Raw genomic sequence first — 26,523 nt, 5'->3', positions numbered from 1 at the left:
AACCCTTCTCTTATGGCATGGCTAACTACTGTGGGCACACTAGTTGTCAGGGCTGGGCCCTTGCGAGGGTGGCTGCCAGGCTTTGCCTCATGTGGTGAATGCTGGCCCACAGGTGGGTGGGGTTGGGCCCCAGCATAGCTGACCATGGGGCCTGTGGGGCCTGAGGCTGGTTCCAGACCTCTGATAGGTGGGGCCATGTCCTGGCACAGCTGGATGTGCAGCCCATGAAGTCCTGGGACTGGTGCCATCCAGCTGGTGGGCAGGTAACCCCTGGCACTAAGAGGCTAGAGGGAGGTCTCCAAAATGGCGCTTGCCAGTGCTGGTGTCCATGTGGTAGAATGAGCTCCCAAGAATGGCTGCCACCTGTATCATCATCCCCAGGGGAGTCCTAGTTGCCTCCTGCCTCTCCAGGAGGCTCTCCAAGATTAGCAAGTTTATCTGATCCCGGATCCTTTCAAATTCTGCCTCTGTGCTGAGACTTGGAGCATGAGAAATTTTGTGTGTTTTCTTGAAGAGCAGAGTCTCTGTTCCCTAGAGCCATCCGGCTTAACATAAGTCCTGCTGGTGTTCAAAGCCAGACATCCTAGGGGCTCATCTTCCTGGTACAGGACCCCCAGTCTGGGGAGTCTGATGTGGGGCTCAGATCCCTTGCTCCTTGGGGAGAACTTCTGCAATTATGATATTCTTCCGGTTTGAAAGTTGCTGATCCAGGAATGTGGGTCCTGACCATACCATGTCTCCACCCCTTCTACCCGTCTCACTGTGGTTCTTTCTTTATAACTTTAGTCATGGAAAATCTTCTCTGCTAGTCTTCAGGTCGTTCTCATAGGTAGTTGCTCTATAAGTAGTTGTAATTTTGGTGTGCCCCTGGGACAAGGTGAGTTCAGGATCTTCCTACTATGCCATCTTGAACACATTCCCCTCATAGGAAGTTGACTTTATAATTGCTCTCCATTTTTTATATATGAAGATTTGGAATTGACTTTGATAATTGAAATAGTCAAGCCACTGCCCAAAGAGAAAAATCTTGTGTCTATTGAATAATAAAAAAGAATTCAATATGACTCGGCTCTTTAAGCCTTTATAATCTATTGTCACCTATTTAGCACTTATCTGTTTAAAGATTAAATAAAGAAAACTCGTATCTGCTATATGTTAAAATCCCATAATTAGATAGTTAATTTGCTCTGAAATCACTAAAATTAATAAGTAAACATACAATTAAATAATTTGTGCTGAAACTTTACCTCGTGCAATAAGAAACATAATATTTACATCATTATTTTTAGATCTTCTAAAATATGTAGTATTTGTATAATATTAAAATAACAATTATTTTTTCCTTCCTAGACAAATGGAATTACTGATATAAAGGTAGGTCATTTCTGAATAACTAGAGCTTTGAGAACTTTTCTGCTTAATTAATTGTGAAACTCCCTGATTATTTACACTTAGGGGAAAAAAAGGTTGAAAAATGACACCCACCCAGTGGTAGGACCTACCCAGGTAGGAACAGCAGCCCTGCACTCAGTTCTAACCTATTGCATACCTGGGGCTGTGACCACCCCCATTTTCCTCTGGAGAATTTACTGTTGGGACTATCCACCTGGTATGTAAGTTTTCCGACGGTCTCAGTGAGACACTTAGAATAGGAACAGTACCAGCAAGAGGTTTTTTGTGCAAAAACTTGACTGTATGGAGAAAAGTGAGGGGTTTATCTTTATTCTGCTCCTGGGTAAATTATGAAGAATCAATTTTATCATGATAGATTTTTGTGATTCCATATTTATTTAGACCTATATTTGTATTTGTTAAATTTTCTTTTATTTAATGAAGGTGTAATCCAGTTAGATTTAATCAGAACTCAGAATATATGGTAATTTTAAGGCTAATTTGCCTTTCACTATCCATAAAGTTTGCTAAACAAAATAACAGTATAAAAAATTAGTACCCTCATAAGCATCTAAAACATCCATTTATATACTAAAAATTAATATAGTAACCTTAAATTAACATGATTAAAGCCAGTCCTTCTGTAGAAGTACTTTGTTAGCCTAATTACTATTGTAGAATACACATGAATTTAAGAGGAAAAGTGCACATACAAAGTACTATCATTCAGACAGTTCAGCAACTCAGATGGCCTTGAGCCAGTGAGTTCAAGTAAACAGGCACCAGCAGGTTTTTCCATTTCAAGAAAAAAAGTCGATTAAAACTATGAAACCCTAAAATTTGGGAGGAAAAAAACAAGAAATTGAGATAATGGGCCTGTAAAAGAACCCATCAGCAGTACAGAGGTAAAGTTTAATCAATGCATGATAACCATCTAGTGGAGGATACATTTCTGAAATCCCTAGAAAAGTATTTAGGAAAAAAATAAAATGAGAGAGCCCCAAAATGTTGTCCAGGAAACTGGAAGATGCTTTTAAATACAAATCGTGTAAATACATTACCTGTGTAATTCTTTCAGGTCATGTTCACAACACATTTAATTTTGGTGCATTTAGAAAATTCTGGGTTTTTAAAAAAATCATTACTATCATTCTTAATTACTTTAAACCAACACTGGGCCAAAGAGTCACAGATGAAATCTAATTTTATAGAAAATTTTTGAATAAAATTGTAACAGAGCAGCAGACCATCAAGAATTATAGATTTTGACCAGTAGATGTCTTTTTAGGAGTAAAATTTTGAATCTTTTCCAAGATCTTTTTCAAACAGATCTGTGCATATGAGTATTCTCCTTATGAGTACAAATTTTATAAGATCTGCCTCCTTTATGTTTATCACAAATCTCTAATTTTAGAATAAACAATCCTTTCTCTTTTAAAGCAGATTATAGATTACTCTTTTATATGCACCAGTGTATCTCAAATGAGCAAAGTTGAGATATACTAAAGGCAAGGGCCTAACAAGCAGAGAAATACCTTGAATGGCTCTTCTTTCCCAAAGGGCATCTTGGTCAATAGACATATAAGTATATAACCCTTGCTGTACTGTTTTGAGGACACTTGATCTCCTGGAGCACTTTTTTTTTTCATTCAAAAGTAAGATCTTTCTAAAATTCATAAACTTCTATAATACATTAGGCAGTAAACAAAAATTTTAATAAACAGACTTTGCCTGTGAAGCAAAAAATAAAACAAATAGGTAAACATTTTAAATGCCTAATATATAGTTCTATACGTATCAATGTTGATACTAATATGATAGTATATGAATGATTTTAAATGTGCAATTAGTCAAAAATTTTTGAATGACTTTATGGCATGGCAGCCCATATGAAATGGCACTCAAAGCCTTAAATTTAGAAACTTATAAATGAAAGTTCTAAGCCATAATCAACTATAGTCTTATGAGCTTTGAAACATAGACATGTGTAGCTTCAAAAGATATTTTACTCATGCCATGCTTTTTGTGCTAAAATATTATCCTTCTGAAAGCAGAGAGCTATTGTTTAATCAGCAACTACATAATTCATGGGTATTCGAATCGTAACACTGTAAAGGACTACATGGGGTCATTTAAAGCATTTTCATGTGAGTATATATCCTGTTTTTTAAATTTTTGTGAGAAAAAAGTTTAGGGCTTCCCTGGTGGCGCAGTGGTTGAGAGTCTGCCTGCCCATGCAGGGGACATGGGTTCATGCCCCGGTCCGGGAAGATCCCACATGCCGCGGAGCGGCTGGGGCCGTGAGCCATGGCCACTGAGCCTGCGCGTCCGGAGCCTGTTGCTCCGCAATGGGAGAGGCCACAACAGTGAGAGGCCCGAGTACCGCAAAAAAAAAAAAAAAAAAAAAAAAAAGTTTAGACTCTCCCTAAGAAACTTCTTACAGCATTTAATTAAAACAGCATCAGGAATCTTTCTTCTTGCTCTAAACCTCTCATTTTGTGATTTAAATATGCTGCTTATTCTTTTATGAAGACATTAAAATTGGGTTGCCCGTACTAGAGAGTAAAACTTTATCATGTAGCTACATTGCTCAAAACTGTGTGGTTTTGGCACGGTCTCAACCAGGATCTAATGATCTTGGTATAGAATGGTCCAGAATCATATCCCAGTCTACATGGATTTAGTATATAATTTGTTGCATCACCCAACAGTGGGGAATTGATGTGTGATTTTCTATAATGACACGTATTGTTTTAATCAGAAAAAAATCTTTTAAAATTGAAAGCTATGTTAATTCTGGTTCCATTATTAATCAGCACTAGAAGGCATACCCTATAAACACAAAAACTCCTTTATCTAGCCAATTTCTTCTAGCTGCAGAGAACGGTAATGCATGGAGTGAGCCTTTTCTGTACTGGAGCGTGGGCAGTAGTGTGTGCACCCCTTTTACTGCGATGTGTTCAGTGGCAGCTGTCCCTGAGTACCTGTGTTGTGAGAAGGCGGGGGTGAGAAGAGGCATTAAGGAGGCATACAGGAGTAGAGCGACATCACTTGACTCAAATTAAAGGGTCTTTCCAACGTGTGTCACTTGTAAGTAACAATTTTTTCAATGATAGTTTATTTTATTCTCTAGAGTATGGACTTCACTAACAGGGAACATGCAAGGCATACATCTATTAACAAACTGGAATATGAGAATGAAAGGCTCCGAAATGGTCTTGCAAAACTTCATGCCATTGGAAAATCAGCATGGGCTAACCAAAATACCTACAAAGAAACAGGAAGGTATGCCTATCAGAGCCAAAAAAATAAGGGAAAAAATGAAGATTGGTATGCTGACACCATCACATAAGGACATAAATGTACAGACATTTATTTTTAAACAATTCAAATTATAATTTTATATACTTTCTCTTCAGTTGTTTAACATTTATTTTATGGTGATAATTCAATAGTCTAGATATACCGTTTTTTATATGAAATTCTGTGTTGCCAATAGCTTTCAAAGTATAACAGTGAAATGGGTAGAATGTTAAAATGAGTTTTCGTCACTTCACACCCTTCTTAGAACCTGATGTGGCACACAAAATATACAAATAAGTAATCTTATTTTTTACGTCAAAATATAGGAAGATAGCATGTCTGACTTAACTTCAAATATATATACACTTTATATTGACACCCCGGCAGTGGTGAAAAACTGTGGTCATTTCATAGGAAAGAATCTATGAATGTGTAAGAGAGGTCTTTTCTGTGTGAAAAGAAGAGTGTGGAAAATCAATATCTGCTGCCCTCGTTATCCCCAGGCTCTTTAAAATGTCTTAGTTCAGGGCTTCCCTGGTGGTGCAGTGGTTGAGAGTCTGCCTGCCGATGCAGGGGACGCGGGTTCGTGTTCCGGTCCGGGAAGATCCCACATGCCGCGGAGCGGCTGGGCCCGTGAGCCATGGCCGCTGAGCCTGCGCGTCCGGAGCCTGTGCTCCGCAACAGGAGAGGCCACAACAGTGAGAGGCCTGCGTACCGCAAAAAAAAAAAAAAAAAAAAGTCTTAGTTCAAAATTTAAGTAAATACATCAGCCATAAAATTGGCTAATTTCTTCAACTTTAGTAAAGTATTTATGGAGTCAGAACTGTCTCTGGAGTTCTTTCACCATTTTCCCATACTTGGAAAATGCTCAGCAAGACAAACAAGTTTCTTTTCTACAGGATTTCTCAAAGCCATTAATATTGCTAATTACATTGTGAGTTTCCAGGAACAGGTATGATGTGCAACATTCCCCAAACTTATTTGATTTATTAACATTCCATGGTGCTTAGAAACGGCAAATTAATAAGTCCAGACCCAACTTCAATACAACTTTTGCTTTGAAGCTCATAATACTTAGCATGAAAACTTTACATATTGTTTTCATAAAATATAATTAATATTTGCAACTTTGGGAAATTCACTTAACCTTTGTTTTCCCATCTGACAAATACAGATAATAGTTATAGGGGTTTTCTGAGGATTATAGGAGAAAACATATTTCCATGTAAAATATATAGTCCCCTAAATGTTAGCCATTATCATTGATGTTATTATTACCAACAAAATTGTTAGTATTTATAATAATGTTAATACTGCTCCAACAACTCACAGTACCTAAAAACTATATTATTTTGGTGGATAAACGAATGGCTGAATCTGACATTTCCTCAAAAGATAGTCCTGTTGGGGAGGAGTGATGCCAGGCTCATTTTTGTAACTAAGCGGTCCAGTTCTACAGGTAGATAAATCCATAAATCCAGGGGCCGTACTAAAAATGTCTGCTCAGCATTCTTGCGGATGTAGTACAGCTCTCTCCCACTTTCACCGCCCCAGCCCTGTATGTATTAGAGGGATATATTCTAAACTGATGTAAGAAACAGAAAGCATTCAGAAGTGCTAAAGTAATAACTCCTCTTCAGGTGGTTAGGGAAGGGAATGAGGGAAGACTGGCTGCTACCCAAAACAAGCACTGTGCATGGGGTGCTGTGATGGGGTGGGAGCAGCAGCACAAAAGCAGTGTGGGGAGGATGAAAGCGGGCACTGCGCCACCAGGGCCCGGTTCTCTGGTGAGCGTGCCCACGTTGACCGGCCAGTATAACTGAAAATCTGTCCAAAGGGGCCTAATCTTGATTTGAGGGTAAGAATGTATTTTCTAATATAGAATGAACGCTTTACAAAGTGCTTCCCTACACTATGGATTCATTTCTCCATGGGTCAACTCACCACCCCATCTGTATAGTTTCTCATTGTAGGAGAAAGCAGGCCCCTGTGTTACAAAGGATCTTCCAGTGTATCTTAGTCACTGGTCTGTGTTGAGTGCCCATTAGATGCACAACACTGTTTCCTATTCTTGCTTGTTGGGAATAACTTTGAAAGCCTTGGATGAAGGTACTAGGTGTTGTTATTTAAACAAAAAGACAGCTACTCTGCTTTTTACTATTTTAAAAGAGTGTTTTTATTGTTTGGATTGCTCCCTTTTCTCTTTGCCAGGCAGTAGGGAATGTGTTAAACATGCCTGACGAAAACAAGACAGTAGGGGACACAGAGAGCAGCATAAGAGGTAAAATGCTCAGCAGGAGACTCTTAATAAGCAGTTTGGGTGACTATTCCTGCTGCAAAGCCTTGTGTCCTGCCAGTCTGATTTGTTGAAAGTTTCATTAAATTTGTTTTAATGGCTTGTCTGATTTCAGTGTTCTCCAGTGACCTGATTTTTTTTTTTTTAAAAGAAACAGCATTTCAAATGTTCTGAATAAATTATTACCATGTAAAACCCACTATGGGGAAAGAGTTGTTGAGAGGCAAGGACACTGTGAACTCACCAGTGGAGAACTGTAAAGCACATATCTATTAATTTTAGCAAGTGAAAAAGGCAATGTGCTTTCCTTCCCTCACAGCACGGCTCAGTGAAGTCAAATAGTGAAAGCTGTGTGTATTGATTAGGCAGAAAATAATTTTAAAAAATACATAGTCATATTTACATATCAATGGTTAATGCAATAAGGTCATATTAAGCTATTTTAGAAAGGAAAAAGCTTTTAGGTAAAGGTATATAAAGATAACGTTCCACAAAATTTTTAAGTCTGTAGTCTAATTTTTAGCCACTTCTTGCTTTTACCTGAGGAAGATTTGTATACTGTATTATTAAAATAATCTTTTATCCACTTGGAGGTGACTCAGTTTTTGTTGTTGTTTTTCACTCCTGTTAGAAGTGATAAGAAAATTTTCATGCTCATCCACTTAAAATGTGAAGCATTTTAGGATATTCCAGAGGATTTACTTTCCAATAAGAAAGTTATTCAGCACTTTAAAAAAAATTAATGAATGAGATGAAATTGAATTTGGTGAGGATGCATTAAATGTCTTAAAAGTTTTTTAAATTAGAGTTTTGAAGTTTAAGGATCATTTACATTCTCACTTAGAGTAGTGGTATCCAGAGCTATTAATATACAACTAATTTTAATGGCAAATCAGTTTTATAATAAATGGAGCTTTATATACGATTCATACTTAAAACTGAATATACAGCTTTAAAAATTATATCCTGTACTGGAAAGATTTTGGTATTCACAAGCAAATCTAGTCAATAAATTAAAAGTTTGTAATACTAAAAAACCACAAAGTCAGGCTTGTCTTAATCACTCTACAGGATCCCTTGTCAAGGAATGAATAGCTGGTTAGAAGCAAAAAAAGTAAGTTGAGTAAGTTTTGGCACCATGGTGTTGCTTAATCAGGAGAAAAACACAGCAGGCGAAAGAGTTCTAGGCCAGGAAATAATGAGTAGTTCATAGAATAAGGGAGCGTTATGTGGAGTGTTAGAAGGCAAGGCTGGAAGCAGGTAAATTAGCATAGTTTGTGCAGGGATCCTGTTCCATGCTGAGGACATTACGCGACAGCCCAAGGAGGGTTATAAAATTAATGGAGGGCCAGGATTGGATGTACAGTCGGACAACTCTGTAAACTGTGCAGAGTTGACTGAGGTCTCAAGCTGACTCCCGTTGGATAGAGTTCTGCTCCCCAACAAAGCAGCCAGGTCCTGCACTCCTGGCAAAGTAGGCAGAGGCCTTAGAATGGGGCCTGTGGAAAAGCTAATTGAACAGACCGGCTTGTGAGAGTGTATTAAAAGCCTTCTGAAATAATTTTTAAGATAGCTTTTAAATTGATATTCTTAGCGTGTTTTTGCAAGGTGGTTTTATGAAGTATTTGAATAGCTGTATTCTAGAAGAACAACTTAGATATAAAGATGATTTAAAGCAAAAGTACTTTACTTCATAATGTAGTCTTTCCTTTCAATTTCTACATTTTATTGATCTTACAATAAAGAGAATGTTCGTACATAAATTTTAGTAGTTAAGACCGTACAATTGTATCTATACATCCAAAGCCAAATGGATAATTGAGATAATTATTTAGATAATTTAAGACAAATAATACTTTCCCTGAATTCTCTGTATAGTTGAGATTATAGAGAGACGTATATTTCTTGAACCACTTCTATAATTATCTTATTTTTTCCCCACTGTGCTTTGAAGTGTAGATGGTAGCCTCACTCAAATTAAAAGGTTCAGCTGAAGACTCTATGCAGATGTACTAGGCAATTGTTGTAATTCTACTTGAATTGTGGGATGTTTCATTTTATTGTGCACATCATAAACCATGTTATTTCAGTTTAATTTGCTGTTCTGTTTCCATGGTAATTATGGTTTGGAAGAACGAATTTTAAAAAAAGATCTATTTCAAGATAAGTAAAAATGTAAAGCATGTTGTGTTTGTTTTTATGTACCAGTTTACAGATGCCTCACTTACCTTTTATTGCTATTTGTATGCATAGCTTTGAAAATGTTTGCATAATAAAAAACAAGTTTATATAGATAGTCTTTGGATAAGAACAGAGGAAAAGAATGAAACTTTTTTGAATGGTGTGAAGTTAAAATATGAAGACTTTGAAAATGGTTAATCAATACCTGTGGAGAATTTGGATTATTAGTAAAAATAAATAATTTTAAATTCAAGGGGTTTTTATGTTTTCATGGTCTTTGATGATTTTGATTAAATTTAAACCCCATTTTCATGAATTAAGGTTCAGAAAAAATATTTATCAAGCTCCAAACAGCCCCTACTGTTAGGACCTTTTTGTGTAAAATTTTAGGGTAAGTTTCTTTCTTTGTTTCATTATTCATTTGTTTAGTCAGCATACCAAAATTTAAAATCTCACTGGTACTTTGTTCAGTCTCATCTTCTACCCCATATCTTAGCATAAACAGCAAATTCTATACGGCGCCTTTCATCAAATTGTGGAGTTCAATTCTCATAACAACCTTTTTTTATAAATGAAAAAATTAAGGTCACAGAAAGATATAGTCACCTGCTCAAGGTCATACAACTAAGGGTGGAGGAGTTCAAGAGATGATGTAAATTGAAAACATGCTATAAATTATTAAGCTCCTTAGAAATTAGAATTATTATTATACAGAGACGTATTAGCATCAAAAAAAAAAAAAGGAATAACTCTGCTAAGAAAGCCAGTGAGGTTAAGTGAAATAAAAAATTTAAAAAAAAAGAGTACCTATTTATAACTGTCAAGGGCAGCCGTGTTAACTGTTTTGAAATTTTTCTCAAACTGTTTTAATATTATTTAATTAAATGGCCAAGAGATAAAACAGTAAAACACAGAAAGGGAAAAAACGTAGGCAATAAGAATGGCAGAATATTTTTTAACAATTATAAAAGTTTTCTGCTTCATTATTAATTGTTCTAAGTCTTTTAAGTGGAATAGAAATTATCAGGAAAATTATTTTCCAAGAAATACCTAGATAACAAGCACAAACGTTTTGTTGTGTTTTCCTCACAGTTAGATATCAGAGATATTTAAATCCTTAGCCCCATAAATAAGCAGGTGTCCTTGGGAGCAATAACGACAACCAGTCCTTCTCTTTTAGATTTAACCACGATCGTGAGCCAAACAAAAGTGCAACACCTTCGTTGCCACCTTCGCCATTTCAAACCAAAGAAATGACAAGTCCTTTGGTTAGTGATGATGAAGTATTCCCAGTGGTGAGTTGCTGATTATTGGTTATTGTTTTTTCCTTTATAGGGTGATTACTCTTACACTGATACTGATATACTGATGTGTACATAGTGGTTAAAAAAAAAACATTGCTCCTTGAATAGGACTCCAAGATGGGTCTTGTGAATCATCTGGCCATGACTACCTATAGAAGGAAAGGATCCATAATGTTTCATGAAGTATTTCACTTATAGAACAGGCCAGAATTACTGGTGACTCTTTTTTTAAAAAAATGCAAGTCACCTCTGCACATTCTAAGACCTCTCAAAGATCTGTATATTTTAAAGAGCTACAAGTGATTTTTTGTGCCTGTTTTTTTTAAAAAAAAACAAACAACTTTTGTTGACTCTGACATACATACAGAAACATGTGCAAATCAGAACTGGACAGCTTGATGAATTATTGAAAAGGGAACACAGCAGTGTAACTACCACCCAAGTAATAAAAAGAGCATTAGTTGTACTCCAGAGGCTCCCTTCTGTGCCCTTCCAGTCACTCTGATTTGCTCTCAAGATAACCACTGTCTTGACCTTTAACATCGTAAATTAGTTGTGGCAATTTGTAAATTTTATATAAATGGTATTACACTATATGTGTTCTTTTGTATAGCTTCCCTTGCTCAACATTGTTTCAACATTGTTTGATGAGAGTCATCATCCATATTGTTGGCTGTAGTTTATCCCTTTTTGTTTCTCTATAGTATTACATTGTATATAAATACTATATATAATGATAGTGTTATATAATGATACTGATACAATTTATCCATCCTACTATTGACAGATATTTGAATTATTGCTGTTTGGGGCAATTACAAATACTGCTTCTAAAAACATTCTTGCAAGTGTCCTTTGGTGCACATGTGTACATGTTTCCATTGGACCTATATCTAAGAGTGGAATTGCTAGGTTATAGAATATGCATAAGGTCAGCTTTAGCAGGTACTGTCAAGCTGTTTTCCTAACTGTTTGAGTCAGTTCTTATCCCTACAAGTAGTGTGTGAGTAGTCTCCTTTTCTATATTCTAACAGTTGGTGTTATTGGTCTTAATTTTAACCTTTATGGTCAGTGTGTAGCAACATCTTATTGTGATTTTAATTCTTGTTTCCTGGTGACTAATGAGGTGAGCACCTCTTCATAAATTTATTGGCTATTTTGATATTCTCCTTTGTAAAGTATCTGTTTGATTTTCTTGCCTAATTTTCTACTGGATTCTCTTTATTCTTCTTGATTTATAGGAGTTCTTGGTATATTCTAGATATAAGCCCTTTGTTGAGTATATGTATTGCAAGTATCTTCTCGCACTCTTGCTTGCCTCTTCCCTTAATGGAATGTTTTGATAACCAGAAGTTCCTAGTTTTAATACATTCGTACTTATGAATCTTTTCCTTTATGCTTCATATTTTTGGTGTCCTACTTAAAGCTTTTGTCTGTCCCAAAGTTATAAAAGATATTATCCTATGTTATCTTCTGGAAGCTTTGGCTCTTTATTTTTTACTTAAGTATACACCTGGAATTAATTTTTTGCATTTAGTGCAAGGTATGACCTCAGTCCCTTTTCCCATGGAAATACTCAATTGAATTTATACATGTTTTCCAGTTCTGTAGATTCTTTGAATTTTCTATATTCAGAATCAAAATAATGATAGTTAGACTTCCTACTTTCAAATCTTTATACCTTTCTTTTCTTCTTCTTGCCTTATTGTACACTAGGACCTCTAGTAAATGTTCAGTAGTAAAAGTGGTATTGCCAGCATCTTTCTCTTATTTTCAATTGCAAAGGGAAAGCATTCAATATGTCATCATTGTACATAATATTTGCTATATATATTTTGTAGGTTCCTTTTAAAAGATTAAGAAGGTTCCTTTTATTCCTAGGTTGCTAAATTTGTTTTCACGAGTTGATATTGAATTTATCAAATGCTTTTTCCACTGCTATTGAAATGACCATATAATTTCTCCTTTGCTCTGTTAATGTGGTGTTTTTTTCTTGACGTTAGATTGTTAACCCAACTTTGAATTCTTAGAATAAACACACTTGATTACTGGCTTTGGTCTGTTCATATTGGTTTAGAATTTTTGCTTTATGTTCATGAGAAAAATTAGTCTGTAATGTTTCTTTGTTGTCTTTGTCAAGCATTGGTATCATATTTTGCCGACCTCATAAAATAGGTGGGAAGGGTTTTAAATTTCATATTCCTTTGTTCTTCCTTTTCCCGGACTCTCTGTGTTGGTTTCTCTGCATAAGATAAAGAGCCACCTCTCCCAGCCTTGACCTCTCCCAGGCTTGAGGAAGTGGCCTCATGTAGGTTAATTTCAGTTTTATTATTTTTCTGTTCTTGGATTTTCATTTGATTTTTCTTTTTAGTTTCCAGTTCTTGGCTGAAATTTTCTACCTTGTGATTTGATTTACTGAACATAATCACATATTTTTAAAAGATATGTAGGTTTTTCACCTCAGAAACTAGTAGTACTCTTAGCAGTTACCTTTGCTTATATTCAAAGTGTATTATGTAATTTTTCAGTGCCTCTCCATGATATACCACTATTAGATACAAATTATAAAAACAAACAATAACAAAAAAACCCAGAAAATGTTTAAACTGGTTAGGCATCCCATGAGTACTTTTCTGCTTTTCTGGAATCTATCACCTTCTTTGGGTGAGACTGGTAGTAAGATTTAAGCTATTGTGGAAGAAGAAGACGTAAGTCCATTAACTTTGGATGTTTTAGAGATCTCTATAGCCCTGAAATGCTCTTTTGTTTCATCTCAACATAAAATGCCAAAATTATTTGAACAGAATAAAATTCCATAACAATAAAGTAAAGTACATAAATTTCCTCATTTAAGCTAAGGGAACATCTAAGGGGACTTAGCAAATTTTGATCAACAAAACTGATCTTTAAGTACTCCAAAGTAAGCACATACTCCAGTCCAGCAAGAGAAAAAAAAGGGATAAACTGCTAAATCCTTCATTGTTCTAATATCAGATGATTTTAGGATGATTTGTCTCTGCTCAAATATCACCTCATCAGAAACACCTGCACAGCTACCCTACAGTAGCACCTCCTTTGTAGACTCCCTGTCCCCTCATCCTATTTTTTGTTTTTCCATAGCACTTTACCATAAGATATTTTGTTTGTTTGCCTCCCTCTTCTAGAACTTAAGCTGCATTAAAGTAGGATTTTTTTTTTCTATTTTTGTTTTCTGTTTTAACCCCAACACCTAAAACAGTGCCTGGCACTAGCAGGCACAAAAAGCATTCAAGGGTATTGTATAACTTAACACGGGGTTTCTTTCCACCTCTAAAATTCTACATTATTCCTTTGAAGAGTTCATAACTACAGAGTCAACCAGGAAAGAAAATTCTCTACTGTTGTAGGTCTGGGCACAGGGAACTTAAGAAGTGATGGTGGCCGTAGAATTTCCTGAAAGACATAGCCCAACCCACCGTTCTGGGTCCAGTGATTTCCATCCACTGCTGCATTTTTACTTCTACACCAATAGTGTTCCTACTCAGACCACCAGTGACATCCTAGTTGTTAATTAAATACACAGTTTAAAGAACTCATCTTCCTTAACCCTTTTCTCTTGATACTCTTATGTTCTCTGACTTCTAAGATGCTGTTCTCCACTGATTCCCCTACTGCCTTTCTGGTTACTCTTTCCCAGTCTGCTTCCAAGGTTCTCCCTCCTATACCTGTCCCTTAAATACTAGAGTTCATCATTCACTCAGTCACTGATAAAATAAACATGTATTAAGCACTCACTGTATGGCAGGTTCTGTTCTAAACACATCTTTGATGAGACAGACAAGTCTATAGACTGGTGAAAAATGAGGAGAACTCCATCAATGGGTGAATGGATAAACAAAGAGTGGTATGTATACATGGTGCGATACTAGTCAGTCACAAAAAGGAGTAAAGTACTGATATATGCTATAATGTGGATGAACCTGGATAATATTATGCTACGTGAAGGAAGCCAGACACAAAAGGTCGTATATTATATGATTCCATTTATACAAAATGCCCAGAATAGGTAAATACATAGAAACAGAATGAAGGTTGGTGGTTACCAGGAGTAAAGGGGGAGGGAGGATTAGGGAGCAGTGGCTTAATGGCTATAGAGTTTCCTTTTGGGATGATGAAAATATTTTGGAACTAGATAGAGGTGTGGTTTTAGTACATTGTGAATATGCTAAATCCACTGAATTGTTCATTTTGAAATGGTTAATCTTACTTTATGTGCATTTTATCTCAAAAAAGAGGGAACAGTTAATGACTAGAAACAAATGAACAAGTAAGAAAATATCAAAAAGTTATAAATGCTATAAAAAATGATGAAAAGAAAGCAGACGATGTGATAGGAAGTGATGAGAGTATGGGGGATGACTTTAGGTTGAGTGGCCAAGAAAATGATTACTGAGGAGGGGACGTTTAGGATGAGACCTAAATAACAAAAAAAGATCCAGCCTTGAAAAGATCTGGAAGTAGAGCACTTCGGGCAGAGGGAACCACTGGTGCAAATCTGTATGGCAGGAAGAAGTTTGGTAAGTTTGAGAAGCAGAAAAAGGGAAGGGGGTGGTCTGGAGCTTAGAAGGACAGAGAGAGAATGTAATGAAATGGGGACAGAGAAATAGGCAGGGGAAGTCCAGGTATGTAGAGACTGTAGGCCATGGGAAGGAATTTGGATTTTATTTTAAAGCAATGGGAAGCCATGGGAAAGTTGCAAGTGGGGGAGTATATGATCTGTTTAAAAATTTTTAAGAGATCCATTTGACTGCCAAATAAAGAATAAATTATAAATTATAGATGGGCAAAGGTAGAAGTGGGGAGAACAATTGTCAGCCTATTTCAGTAGTCGAAGCAAGGGATGATGCTGCTGGCTTGGGAACGGTGGAGGTGGAACCACATGTTAGATCCAGGAAATGTTTTGGAGAGATCAGACTTGACAGTGGATTGGCTATGGGAGCGAGGGAAAGAGAGGACTCAAAGATGACTCCTAGGATCTCAGCCTGAGCCTCAGGTAGATGCTCATACCACTCTCTGACATGGAAGGCTAGGAAGGAGCCAGGGTTAGAGGAGAAAATCATGATTTCTAGGTTAGACATTTAAAGTGTTTATTAAACATTCAAATGGAGATATTAAATAGGCAATAGATATGTGAACCTGTTAATCAAGGAAAAGATCAGAGCTGGAAATAAAATATGGGAGTAATCAGCATAAGGCTGATACTTAAATCTATCAGACTGGTTGATAATACTTAAAAGAGTATAAATGGAAAAGTTTTCCCAAGACAGAGCCTTAAACCATAACATTTAATGGTCCAATGGGCATCTTCAAGGAGAGGAGGAAAGTTTGATGGTGAAAGAGGTGGGGGTGGGACCCAGGGAGGGATGAGGTTCATTTGTAGAAGTCATTAAGCAGGTAAGAAGGAATAGAATCCACAGTGTAGGTAGAAGGAAGACTTCTGAAACAGAGTATGGTCTAAAATATGGCTCCAGGTGCAAGTGGTGTGGAGAGATGAAGGAGTTTCCACCTGAGAAAGAGGCAATGCCACAATGCCATGAGTGAGAAAGTGAACATACTAGGGAAGTGCAGTAGAATGGCCAGGCAGTGCTAACTAACCATTTGAATTTGTGGTCATGAATTTCAAGTGAAACCAGTCCCTACAGTAATGTAATTTCTCCTCCATCCACCTGCCCAGCATTCAGTTGCTCAGGTACAGGCATGGTGCAGGCAGTTTAATTAGGCCTGGGTTATACCAAATACCTAGGATAGAGCCAGGATATAGGGAGGGACAAGTTGCTGAATGGTTACCATAATGGATATGGAATATGAGCAGAGTTAGAAAAGAATGGAAGATATGAGAAAGTGGGAATACTAGACTAAGTCAGATGGAAGGATAATAGGTGGGTTGCATAAAATCTTTATTAGTAAGTAATGCAGTTATCACTGATGACAATGTCAAGAATATGACCACGGGAGTGGGTGCCTGAAATGAAGTGTTCCCCTACGTTTTCCTCTAGGAGTTTTATAGTATCTGGTCCTACATTTCGGCCTTTAAACCATTTTGAGTTTATTTTTGTATATGGTGTTAGAGAATCTTCTAATTTCATTCTTTTACCTGTAGCTATCCACTTTTCCCAGCACCACTTATTGAAGAGATGATCTTTTCTCCATCGTATATTATTGCCTCCTTTCTCATAGAGTAATTGACCGTAAGTGCATGGGTTTATTTCTGGGCTTTCTGTCCTGTTCCATTGATTTATGTGTCTGTTTTTGTGCTAGTACCATACTGTTTTAATTACAGTAGCTTTGTAGTACAGTTTGAAGTTAGGGATTATGAGTCCTCCAGCTCCGTTCTTTCTCAAGATTGTTTTGGCTATTTGGGGACTTTTGTGTTTCCATACAAATTTAAAAATCCTTTGTTCTAGGTCTGTGGAAAATGCCACTAGTAATTTGATAGGGATTGCATTGAATCTGTAGATTGCCATGAGTAGTATGGTCATTTTTAACAATATTGATTCTTCCAATCCAAGAACATGGTATATCTTTCCATCTGTTTGTGTGGTCTTCAATTTCTTTCATTAGTGTCTTAGAGCTTTTGGAGTACAGGTCTTTTGCATCCTTATGTAGGTTTATTCCTAGGTATTTTATTCTTTTTGATACGATGGTAAATGGAATTGTTTCCTTAAGTTTCTTTCTGATATTTTCTTGTTAATGTATAGAACTGCAACAGATTTCTGTATATTAATTTTGTATCCTACAACTTTACCAAATTCATTGATGAGCTCCAGTAGTTTTCTGGTAGCGTCTTTGGGACTTTCTATGTATAGCATCATGTCATCTGCAAACAGTGACAGTTTTACTTCTTTCCAATTTGGATTCCTTTTATTTCTTTTTCTTCTCTGATTGCTGTGGCTAGAACTTCTAAAACTATGTTGAATAAACGTGGCAAGAGTGGACATCCTTATCTTGTTCCTGATCTTAGAGGGAATGCTTTCAGCTTTTCACCATTGAGTATGATGTTAGTTGGGGGTTTGTCTGTATGGCCTTTATTAATATTGAGGTATGTTCCCTCTATGCCCACTTTCTGGAGAGTTTTTATCGTAAATGAATGTTGAATTTTATTAAAAGCTTTTACTGCATCTATTGAGATGATCATATGGTTTTTCTCCTTCAATTTCTTAATATGGTGTATCACATTGATTGATTTGTATATATTGAAGAATCCTTGCATCCCTGGGATAAATCCCACTTGCTCCTTTTAATGTGTTGTTGGATTCTGTTTGCTAGTATTTTGTTGAGAATTTTTGCTTCTATGTTCATCAGTGATATTGGTCTGTAATTTTCTTTTTTTGTGATATCTTTTTCTGGTTTTAGTATCAGGGTGATGGCCTCACAGAATGAGTTCAGAAGTGTTCCTTCCTCTGCAGTTGTTTGGAATAGTTTCAAAAGGATAGGTCTTAACTCTTCTCTAAATGTTTGATAGAATTCACCCGTGAAGCCATTTGGTCCTGGACTTTTTTTGTTGGAAGTTTTAAAATTACTGATTTAATGTCAGTACTGGTAATTGGTCTGTTCATATTTTCTATTTCTCAGTGTTGGGAGATTGTATCAATACCTTTATAAGAATTTGTCCATTTCTAGGTTGTCCATTTTATTGGTACATAGTTGCTCATAGTAGTCTCTTATGATCTTTTGTATTTATGTTGTGTTGGTTGCATTGTAACTTCTGCTTTTTCATTTCTAAGATATGGGTCCTCTCTTTTTTCTTGGTGAGTCTGGCTAAAAAAATGTATCAATTTTATTTATCTTTTCAAAGACCCAGCTTTTAATTTAATTGATCTTTTCTATTTTTTTAGTCTCTATTTCATTTATTTCTGCTTTGATCTTTATGATTTCTTTCCTTCTACTAACTTTTTGCTTTGTTTGTTCTCCTTTCTCTAGTTGCTTTAGGTGTAAGGTTAGGTTGTTTATTTGGGATCTTTCTTGTTTCCTGAGGTAGGATTGTATTGCTATAAACTTTCCTCTTAGAACTGCTATTGCTGCATCCCAGAGGTGTTGGATCGCTGTGCTCTAGGTATTTTTTTAATTTCCTCTTTGATTTCTTCAGTGATCCATTGGTTGTTCAGTAGCATATTGTTTAGCCTCCACATGTTTGTGCTTTTTGCAATTCTTTTTCTTGTAGTTGATTTCTAGTCTTATAACGTTGTGATCAGAAAAGATGCATGATTTGATTTCAGGTTTCTTAAATTTACCAAGGCTTGTTTTGTGGCCTAGCACACGATCTATCCTGGAGAATGTTCCATGTGCACTTGAAGAGAATGTGTATTCTGCTGCTTTTGGGTGGAGTGCTCTATAAATATCAATTAAGTCCATTTGGTCTAATGTGGTATTTAAGACCTGTGTTTCCTTATTGATTTTGTCTGGATGATCTGTCCATTGATGTAAGTGGGGTGTTAAAGTCCCCCACTATTAGTATATTACTGTAAATTTCTTTTATGTCTGTTAACATCTGCCTTATATATTGAGGTGCTCCTATGTTGGGTGCATATATATTGACAATTGTTATATCTTCTTCTTGGATTGATCCTTTGATCATTATGTAGTGTCCATCTTTGTCTCTTTAACAGCCTTTATTTTAAAGTCTATTTTGCCTGATATAAGTACTGCAACTCTGGCTTTCTTTTGATTTCCATTTGCATAGAATATCTTTTTCCACCCCCCCACTTTTAGCCTGTATGTGTCTCTAGAACTGAAGTGGGTAATTTGTAGGCAGCAAATATACAGGTCTTGTTTTGGTATCCATTCAGCCAGTGTGTGTATTTTAGTGGAGCATTTAATCCATTTACATTTAAGGTAATTATTGATATGTATGTGCTTATTGCCATTTTGTTAATCGTTTCTGTAGGTCTTTTTTTTTTTCCTTTTCTTCGTTCTCTTCTTTTGTGATTTGATTACTATCTTTAGTGTTATGTTTGGATTCCTTTTTCTTTTTTGTGTGTTTATCTATTATAGATTTTTCATTTGTAGTTACAATGAGGTTTTGGTATAGCAGTCTACATATATACATGATTGTTTTAAGTTGCTAATCTCTTAATTTCAGATGCATTTTAAATGCCTTGCATTTGTACTCTCCTTCCCTCATGATTACTGTTTGTTTGTTTGTTTTTTGTTGTTGTTGTTTGCGGTACGCGGGCCTCTCACTGTTGTGGCCTCTTCCGTTGCGGAGCACAGGCTCCGGATGCGCAGGCTCAGCGGCCATGGCTCACGGGCACAGCCGCTCCGTGGCATGTGGGATCTTCCTGGACTGGGGAACGAACCTGTGTCCCCTGCATTGGCAGGGAGACTCTCAACTACTGCACCACCAGGGAAGCCCAATTACTGTTTTTGATATCATATTTTACATCTAATTGTTTTGTGTATCCCTTAACTGCTTATTGTGGATATAGACAATTTTACTACTTTTGTGTTTTAACCTCCCTACTAGCTTTGTGTGTGGATGATTTCCTATGTTTTCCTTTACTGGTGAGGGGTTTCCTTCCATAATTTTCTTGTTTCTAGTTGTGGCCTTTCTTTTTTGCCTAGAGAAGTTCCTTTAATATTTGTTGTAAAGCTGGTTTGGTGGTACTGAATTCTTTTAGCTTTTGTTTGTCTATAAAGCTTTTGATCTCTCCATCCAATCTGAATGAGAGCCTTGCTGGGTAGAGTATTCTTGATTGTAGGTTTTTCCCTTTCATTATTTTAAATATATTATGCCACTTCCTTCTGAACTGCAGAGTTTCTGCTGAAAAATCAGCTGATAGCCTTATGGGGATGCCCTTGTATGTTATTTGTTGCTTTTCCCTTGCTGCTTTTAGTATTCTCTCTTTATCTTTAATTTTTTTTTCATTTTGGTTACTATGTGTCTTAGTGTACTCCTCTGTGGCTTAATCCTGTATGGGAGTCTCTGCATTTCCTGGACTTAGGTAACTATTTCCTTTCCCAGGTTAGGGAGGTTTTCAGCTATTACCTCTTCAGATATTTTCTTGGGCACTTTCTCTCCCTTCTCCTTCTGGGACCCCTATAATGTGAATATTAGTGCACCTGATGTTGTCCCAGAGGTCTCTTAACTGTCCTCATTTCTTTTCATTCTTTTTTCTGTTCGGCAACAGTGATGTCTACTACTCTGTCTTCCAGCTCACTGATCCATTCTTCTGAATCATTTATTCTATTATTGATTCCTTCTAGTGTATTTTTCATTTGAGTTATTGTATTCTTCATCTCTGGTTGTTCTCTATGTTTTCTAACTCTTAGTTAAAAACTTCTAACTTCTTGCTCTGTGTATCCATTCTCCTCCTGAGTTCTTTGATCATCTTTATGATCATTACTCTGAACTCCTTCTCGGGTAGATTGACTATCTCCATATCACTTAGTTCTTCTTCTAAAGGTTTATCTTGTCTGGAACATACTCCTCTACCACCTCATTTTGTCTAAGTTGCTATTTGTATTTTTATGTATGTGGTTGGTAAGTTAACGTTTCTCGACCTTGGAGAAGGCATCCTATGCATCCGAGCAGTGCACCCACGGTATATGCTCTAGGGGTTCCCCCTAAGAGGGCTGGGTGGGTCCTCCTCTTATGACAGGCTATGTGGGTGGTCTGGTAGGCTTGGTTGGCCCCTAGTCTGGTTGATTTCCAGGCCCTGCCTTGTGCAGTTGCTGCTGGCTGCTGTTTAGTGGGGCCTGGTCACGAGGCAGCTGGTTGTGGAATCCTAGGGGGCCCTGGGGCTAGTGCTCACTGGTGGGTGGAATCAGGGTCCCAAAGACTGAGGCTGTTGCCAACTCACTGGCAGGTAAAGCCAGATCCTGGGGTTAGTGCTGGAATAGTGGCAGGGAGAGCTGGTTCCTAGAGTCTGGCTGCAGGGCCCTGGGATCCCAGAGCTCATTTCAGATCACTGTGGGGGGAGGCAGTTGACTATGGGGTCCAAGGTGTCTGGAAGGTTGCGTTGGCCTGCTACTGGGCAGGGCCAGGGCCCAGCTAGTCCCAGGAGGCCTGCATTGTGGGATTGTAGTTTTCTTGCTTCTGGTGTCTGCTCTGTGGTGGGTGAGGCTGATCTAGAGGTTTGTGCAGGCTTCCTGGCAAGAGGGGCCAGTGCCTGCCCACTGGTAGGTAGAGTTGGGTCTTGGCCCTCTGGTGGGCTGGGCCCTGTCTAGGGGTGTGTCCACAGGCGGCTGTAGGTTCTTTAGTCTGTAGGCAGCCTGTCTGCTGATGGGTAGGGTTGTGTCCCTGCGCACTTAGTTGTTTGGCCTGAAGCACCCCAGCACTGGAGCCTGCTGGCTGTCGGGTGGGGCCTGGTCTTGGTGCTAATGATCCAAGATGTCAGTTGTCAGGAGTGTTCATGCAGTTGAATGTTTCCCGGTATGTCTGACACCAGTGTCTTTGTCCCCAGGGTTAGCCACAGCCACTCCTTACCTCTCCAGGAGACTCTCCAAGGTCAGCAGGTAGATCTGACCCAGGCTCTTATCAAATTACTACTTTTGCCCTGGGTCCTGGTGCACGTGAGGTTTTGTGTGAGCCCTTTAAGAGTGAAGTCTTTATTTCCCCTAGTCTTGTGGGGCTCCTGCAGTTAAGCCCTGCTGGCCTTCAAAGCCAAATGCTCTGGGGGCTTCTCTTCCCAGTGGTGGAACCCCAGGCTGGGGAGCCTGATGTGGGGCTCAGGACTCTCACACCTGTGGGAGAACCTCTACAATATAATTATTCTCCCATTTGTGAGTCGCCCACCTGGGAGGGTATGGGATTTGATTATATCGCAAGTCCCGTCTTGTTGTGGTTCCTTCTCTATGCCTTTCATCGTAGAAGATCTTTCCTGGAAGGTTCCAGTCTTTTTCATCGATGGTTGTTCTGCAGACAGTTGTGATTGTGATGTGCCTGTGAGAGGACGTGAGCTCAGGGCCTTTCTACTCTGCCATCTTCTTGGCTGGTGTTTTGGGCCCTGTGTCAATCAGTCACTGCCTCTGAGAAGAGGGGGGGAAGAGTAACTTCCCAGGTGAGGCAGGAGGCTCCAGTTTAGCCACAGGCAGATCTCCAGAGAAGTGGCCAGCTCTGAGCTGTTAGCAGCCGAAACCCACAGCAGCTGGAGGATAGGTGCACCAGCCTGGTGAAGGGATCCAGGTGGAGCACCAGCGGCATCCACTGCGGTCCACTTCTTGAACCACTCGGAGCCACATGTGCTTTTCATGTTGTTCATTCCATTCAGGCATAGCTTCTCCAAGATTCTGGCTGGTTATAATTTCTGGGAAAATTTGCAGAGGAGGGTTGGTAGAGCAAACTACAGCCCTTGATGCTGTCTCAAGGGCTTAACTGATACTCATCATCTCCTCACCCACTCTAGGTTCCCGGCCCCCTCAGCTGGCACTTCTGTTGGTCCAGGTGGCTTGCCTCGTGGGGTGAGCCCCTGGTTCCCGTGCCCTTATCAGGATGTGGTTTGTCATCTACAGTTAAATCTGGGCATGAGAGCACCAAAAGACCACCTCAGTGGATTACCTGAGTTGCAAACATATTCCTCACTGCTTCCATTATGTAGTAGTAGACTTACCTCTTCGTGATGCTTGGGGTCAGTTACTGCCGCCAGTATAGTACCTCTTTTCTGTGCCTCTGATCTGTCAGCATTAGGAGGCCAAAGTGAGTAGGTACAGCCAAAGCTTTAAGTTTAGGGAGACTCTTACAGTCTCACTTGGTGAGAGGCATTGCTTCTCTGAGACCAAAGACCTGTAGACCAACCAGACAGAGACAGAAGGAACAAATTCTCCAAGAGGGCCAACAGGAGTGAAGCCATTCCTACATCCTCCCTTCTGTTCCCAGATCACTGTTACAAACACAGTAGCCTATAACAGCCATTGGTTTAAAGTCTCTACCATATGCTGAAGAATGGCACCCCATCCTCACGGGATATGATTTCCAAGCTAATTCCTCAGCTGTGCCTTCAAGAAGCCTATCAGGCCAGCATCCTCTGGAGACACTTCATGCTGTATGTGGTAGAACCAGTAGATACCCGGTCATGCCCTCACTGCCATACTCCTCTGCTGTAAAGTAGGTTCGTTTATTATTAATCAGGATCTCATGTCAGTAAATCAGTTACTCTATGAGCCCTCGGATAGTGGTGCTGACCGAGGCCCTGCAGGCAGGAAAGGCAAATTATAGGATACCCATCAGTTCTGGTAAGGATAACACATTGCCCTTTCCAAAGTGTAAGGGACCTGATGTAATCTAATTGCCACCGAGAGGCTGGTTGATGTCCTTGAGGGACGGTGCCGTATCAGAAGCTCAGCTTTGGCCTCTACTGCAAGCAGATCAGCCATTCAACAGGAACAGCAGCTAGATGAACCTGGGTAAAAGGGAGATGGTGCTGTTCGGCCCATGCATAATTTCCACTGGAGTGGCCAAGGACAGAAGCTAGATCAAGTCATCCTGTCTACTTCTTAGATGCTCTGTCTCAACCGGGGCACACTAGCGTGACAGGAACTGTTCTGCACATAGTATACAGTTTTCTGCAGCAGATGGCATGGCCTTGCTGCAGAATCTCAAGGGTTTGTAACACAACTCCCCGCCAAACCTTGCCAAAGGCTCCACAGAGCACTTTTCTCTATGAGAAATTCTTCTAGTATGAGAGCTGCTAAGTCATTTCACCCAACTAGCAGGACTGCTTTCCCCCCCATTCCCAACTTACTGCAAAGCCCTTTCTTGCTCTGGGCCCTGCTCAAAAACAAACAAAACTACCTCTGTGTCCACTTAATAAATGAGTCAGGTTATTCCTCCCAAGAGTGGAACATGCTGCCTTCCAAACCCGAAGAGACCTACCAAGCTTTATGCTCCTTTCGTAGTGATAAGAAATGCAAGGCACATTAATTTGTGCTTAAAAGGAGATGTCCTGACATGTTCCATATCACCAGACACCTACAAACAAAGTGTCAAGCCTTGAATTGCTTCTGGGGTTTACCTTTCACTCTCTGGAGTACCTGTGTCTTTCCAAGCCTTCAACATGCTTGCCAATTCTTGCTCATCAGGGCTTAGCATGATGTTCATGTTACTGTATCATGTCCTATAGTCTGCAGTCCGTGGAACGTCCAGGTGGTCCAGGCTCCTTGAGAGTGTATTATGACAGCATCGTTAACATAAAACATGTTGGGGCGAGAACATGGATGTGTACCGTCTATCCCATGAGAATGCTAACTGCTTCTGATCTTCCTCCTTGCTGAGTATTAAAAAGAATGCATTTGCCAGATCAACAGCAGCATACCATGTCCCCAAGACTGTGACATTCTACTTCAGTAAAGATGTGATACCTGGCACGGCAGCTACAGTTGGGGCTACTACTTGGATAAGCTGGCAGTACTCCACTGTCATCTGCCACAATCCCTACACTTCTGGCAGAGGCCAGACTTGTGAACTACATCCCCCTATAACAGTTCACCTGCATACAGATCGCTGACTCTCCAAACGCTTTATAAAAATCCCATTCTTCCCATAAAACAAAAGTTGAAGAAAAGTCTGGGGGGTGCCGCAGAACTAAAAAAATTAAAGTACAGATTTCCCCAACTTATTTTTTTTTTTAAACTGAACAAATTATTTTGAATGAAACACTAAAATTATGGTATCATTGCCCTTTATTCCTCAGCCACACATTGTATATGTGTGCGTGTGTAAATAAGCACTACACAGGTCACAGTTAACTGAGCACTTCCATACCACATGAAGGGTGGAAGCAGGCACTCATCACTGAAGTGTTCTCAACTGCAGTTGGACAAACAAGATAGCCCCAGCATTACGCACCCACCTCCACTATACATCATGCTTTTATCCCACCTCACCTGGCCACCGCCATGCAGCAGCGAGCTCCCTTGAAGCCCAGCCTTAAGTTTCTTTCCTCTATAAGCTTTCTTTGCCCGACTCGACTGTACTCTTCACTTGCTGTTTTCGTTCCTTAAGGGTTTCATTAGCAGCAGCTGTATTACACTGGTGTAGAGAGTTCAGCTTAAGACACATTATTTCATTAAGAGTCGCGGTGTTTTGTCAGGGGTGAAGCTTACCAAGAAATATGAAAACTTTTTGTAAAAGACCTTGTGTTCCTCATCTAACTTTTCTTTTTCTTTTTTTAGTCGCCCCCAGATATAGCCTTCCCCGCTTCTTTGGCCGCACAGCATTTCTTTCTGGAGGAGGAGAAGCGAGCAAAAGAACTTGAAAAACTTCTGAATACACATATTGATGAACTGCAAAGACACACAGAATTTACTCTTAATAAATACACCAAGCTAAAACAAAACAGACACATATGAGCTTTTAAACTTTTTTATTTGCTTCGCCCACCCCAAGGAAAAAAGCTCTGGCAAAATATTTACAAAGCTGATTCACGAAACTGAGAAATTTTGTTCTGTTTTCCTGAGTAAATCATTTCTGTAAGGCAGCTAGAAAATAGTATTTTGTTCAATAAAGCTGTTTGTATTTCTGCATTAACAAACAAATTGTTCAGCTACAGTTACTCTAAAATAAACATGACTTCTCCAAAAGAGATTTTTTTCTCCAGTCTGAGGAATAGTTTGGAATTAAATATGCAGTTTTTTCCCCCCCTGAATCATGTATACTGAAACCCATTTCCTCTGTAACAACACATGATGAGGGAAAGGGACACACTATATTCTAAATACAAACAGATCAAGTGCAGCTCTGTTGTACTAGGTTTGAAAACCCAATGATTTTTTGAAACGAATAGCTATGTAAACATCCTAACATTTCTTTTAGGAAAAAAAGATACAGCTTACTGTTACTGCATTCATCTTTGTAATGTCTCTCTGTTTTTTGTTTGTTTGTTTGTTTTTTGGTACGCGGGCCTCTCACTGTTGTGGCCTCTCCTGTTGCAGAGCACAGGCTTCGGACGCGCAGGCTCAGCGGCCATGGCTCACGGGCCCAGCCGCTCCGCGGCATGTGGGATCTTTCCCAGACCGGGGCACGAACCCGTGTCCCCTGTATCGTCAGGCGGACTCTCAACCACTGCGCTACGA

General features: G+C 38.8%; 1 protein-coding gene across 1 annotated transcript in view; it reads left to right on the top strand.

Annotated features, from left to right (window-relative positions):
* Positions 1-25,800, top strand: part of DEUP1 (deuterosome assembly protein 1) — a 74,249-nt gene extending 48,449 nt beyond the window's left edge. The window contains 3 exon segments of the mRNA XM_065882674.1: positions 4,526-4,722; positions 10,353-10,467; positions 25,624-25,800. Of these exon segments, the coding sequence (XP_065738746.1) occupies positions 4,526-4,722; positions 10,353-10,467; positions 25,624-25,800 (489 nt within the window).
* The last annotated feature ends 723 nt before the right edge of the window (positions 25,801-26,523 follow it).

Source organism: Phocoena phocoena, chromosome 8 (genome assembly GCF_963924675.1).
Source record: "Phocoena phocoena chromosome 8, mPhoPho1.1, whole genome shotgun sequence".
Lineage (NCBI taxonomy): Eukaryota > Metazoa > Chordata > Mammalia > Artiodactyla > Phocoenidae > Phocoena > Phocoena phocoena.
The sequence above is the reverse complement of the archived record's forward strand: the minus strand, read 5'-3'. Positions and strand labels throughout refer to the sequence as shown.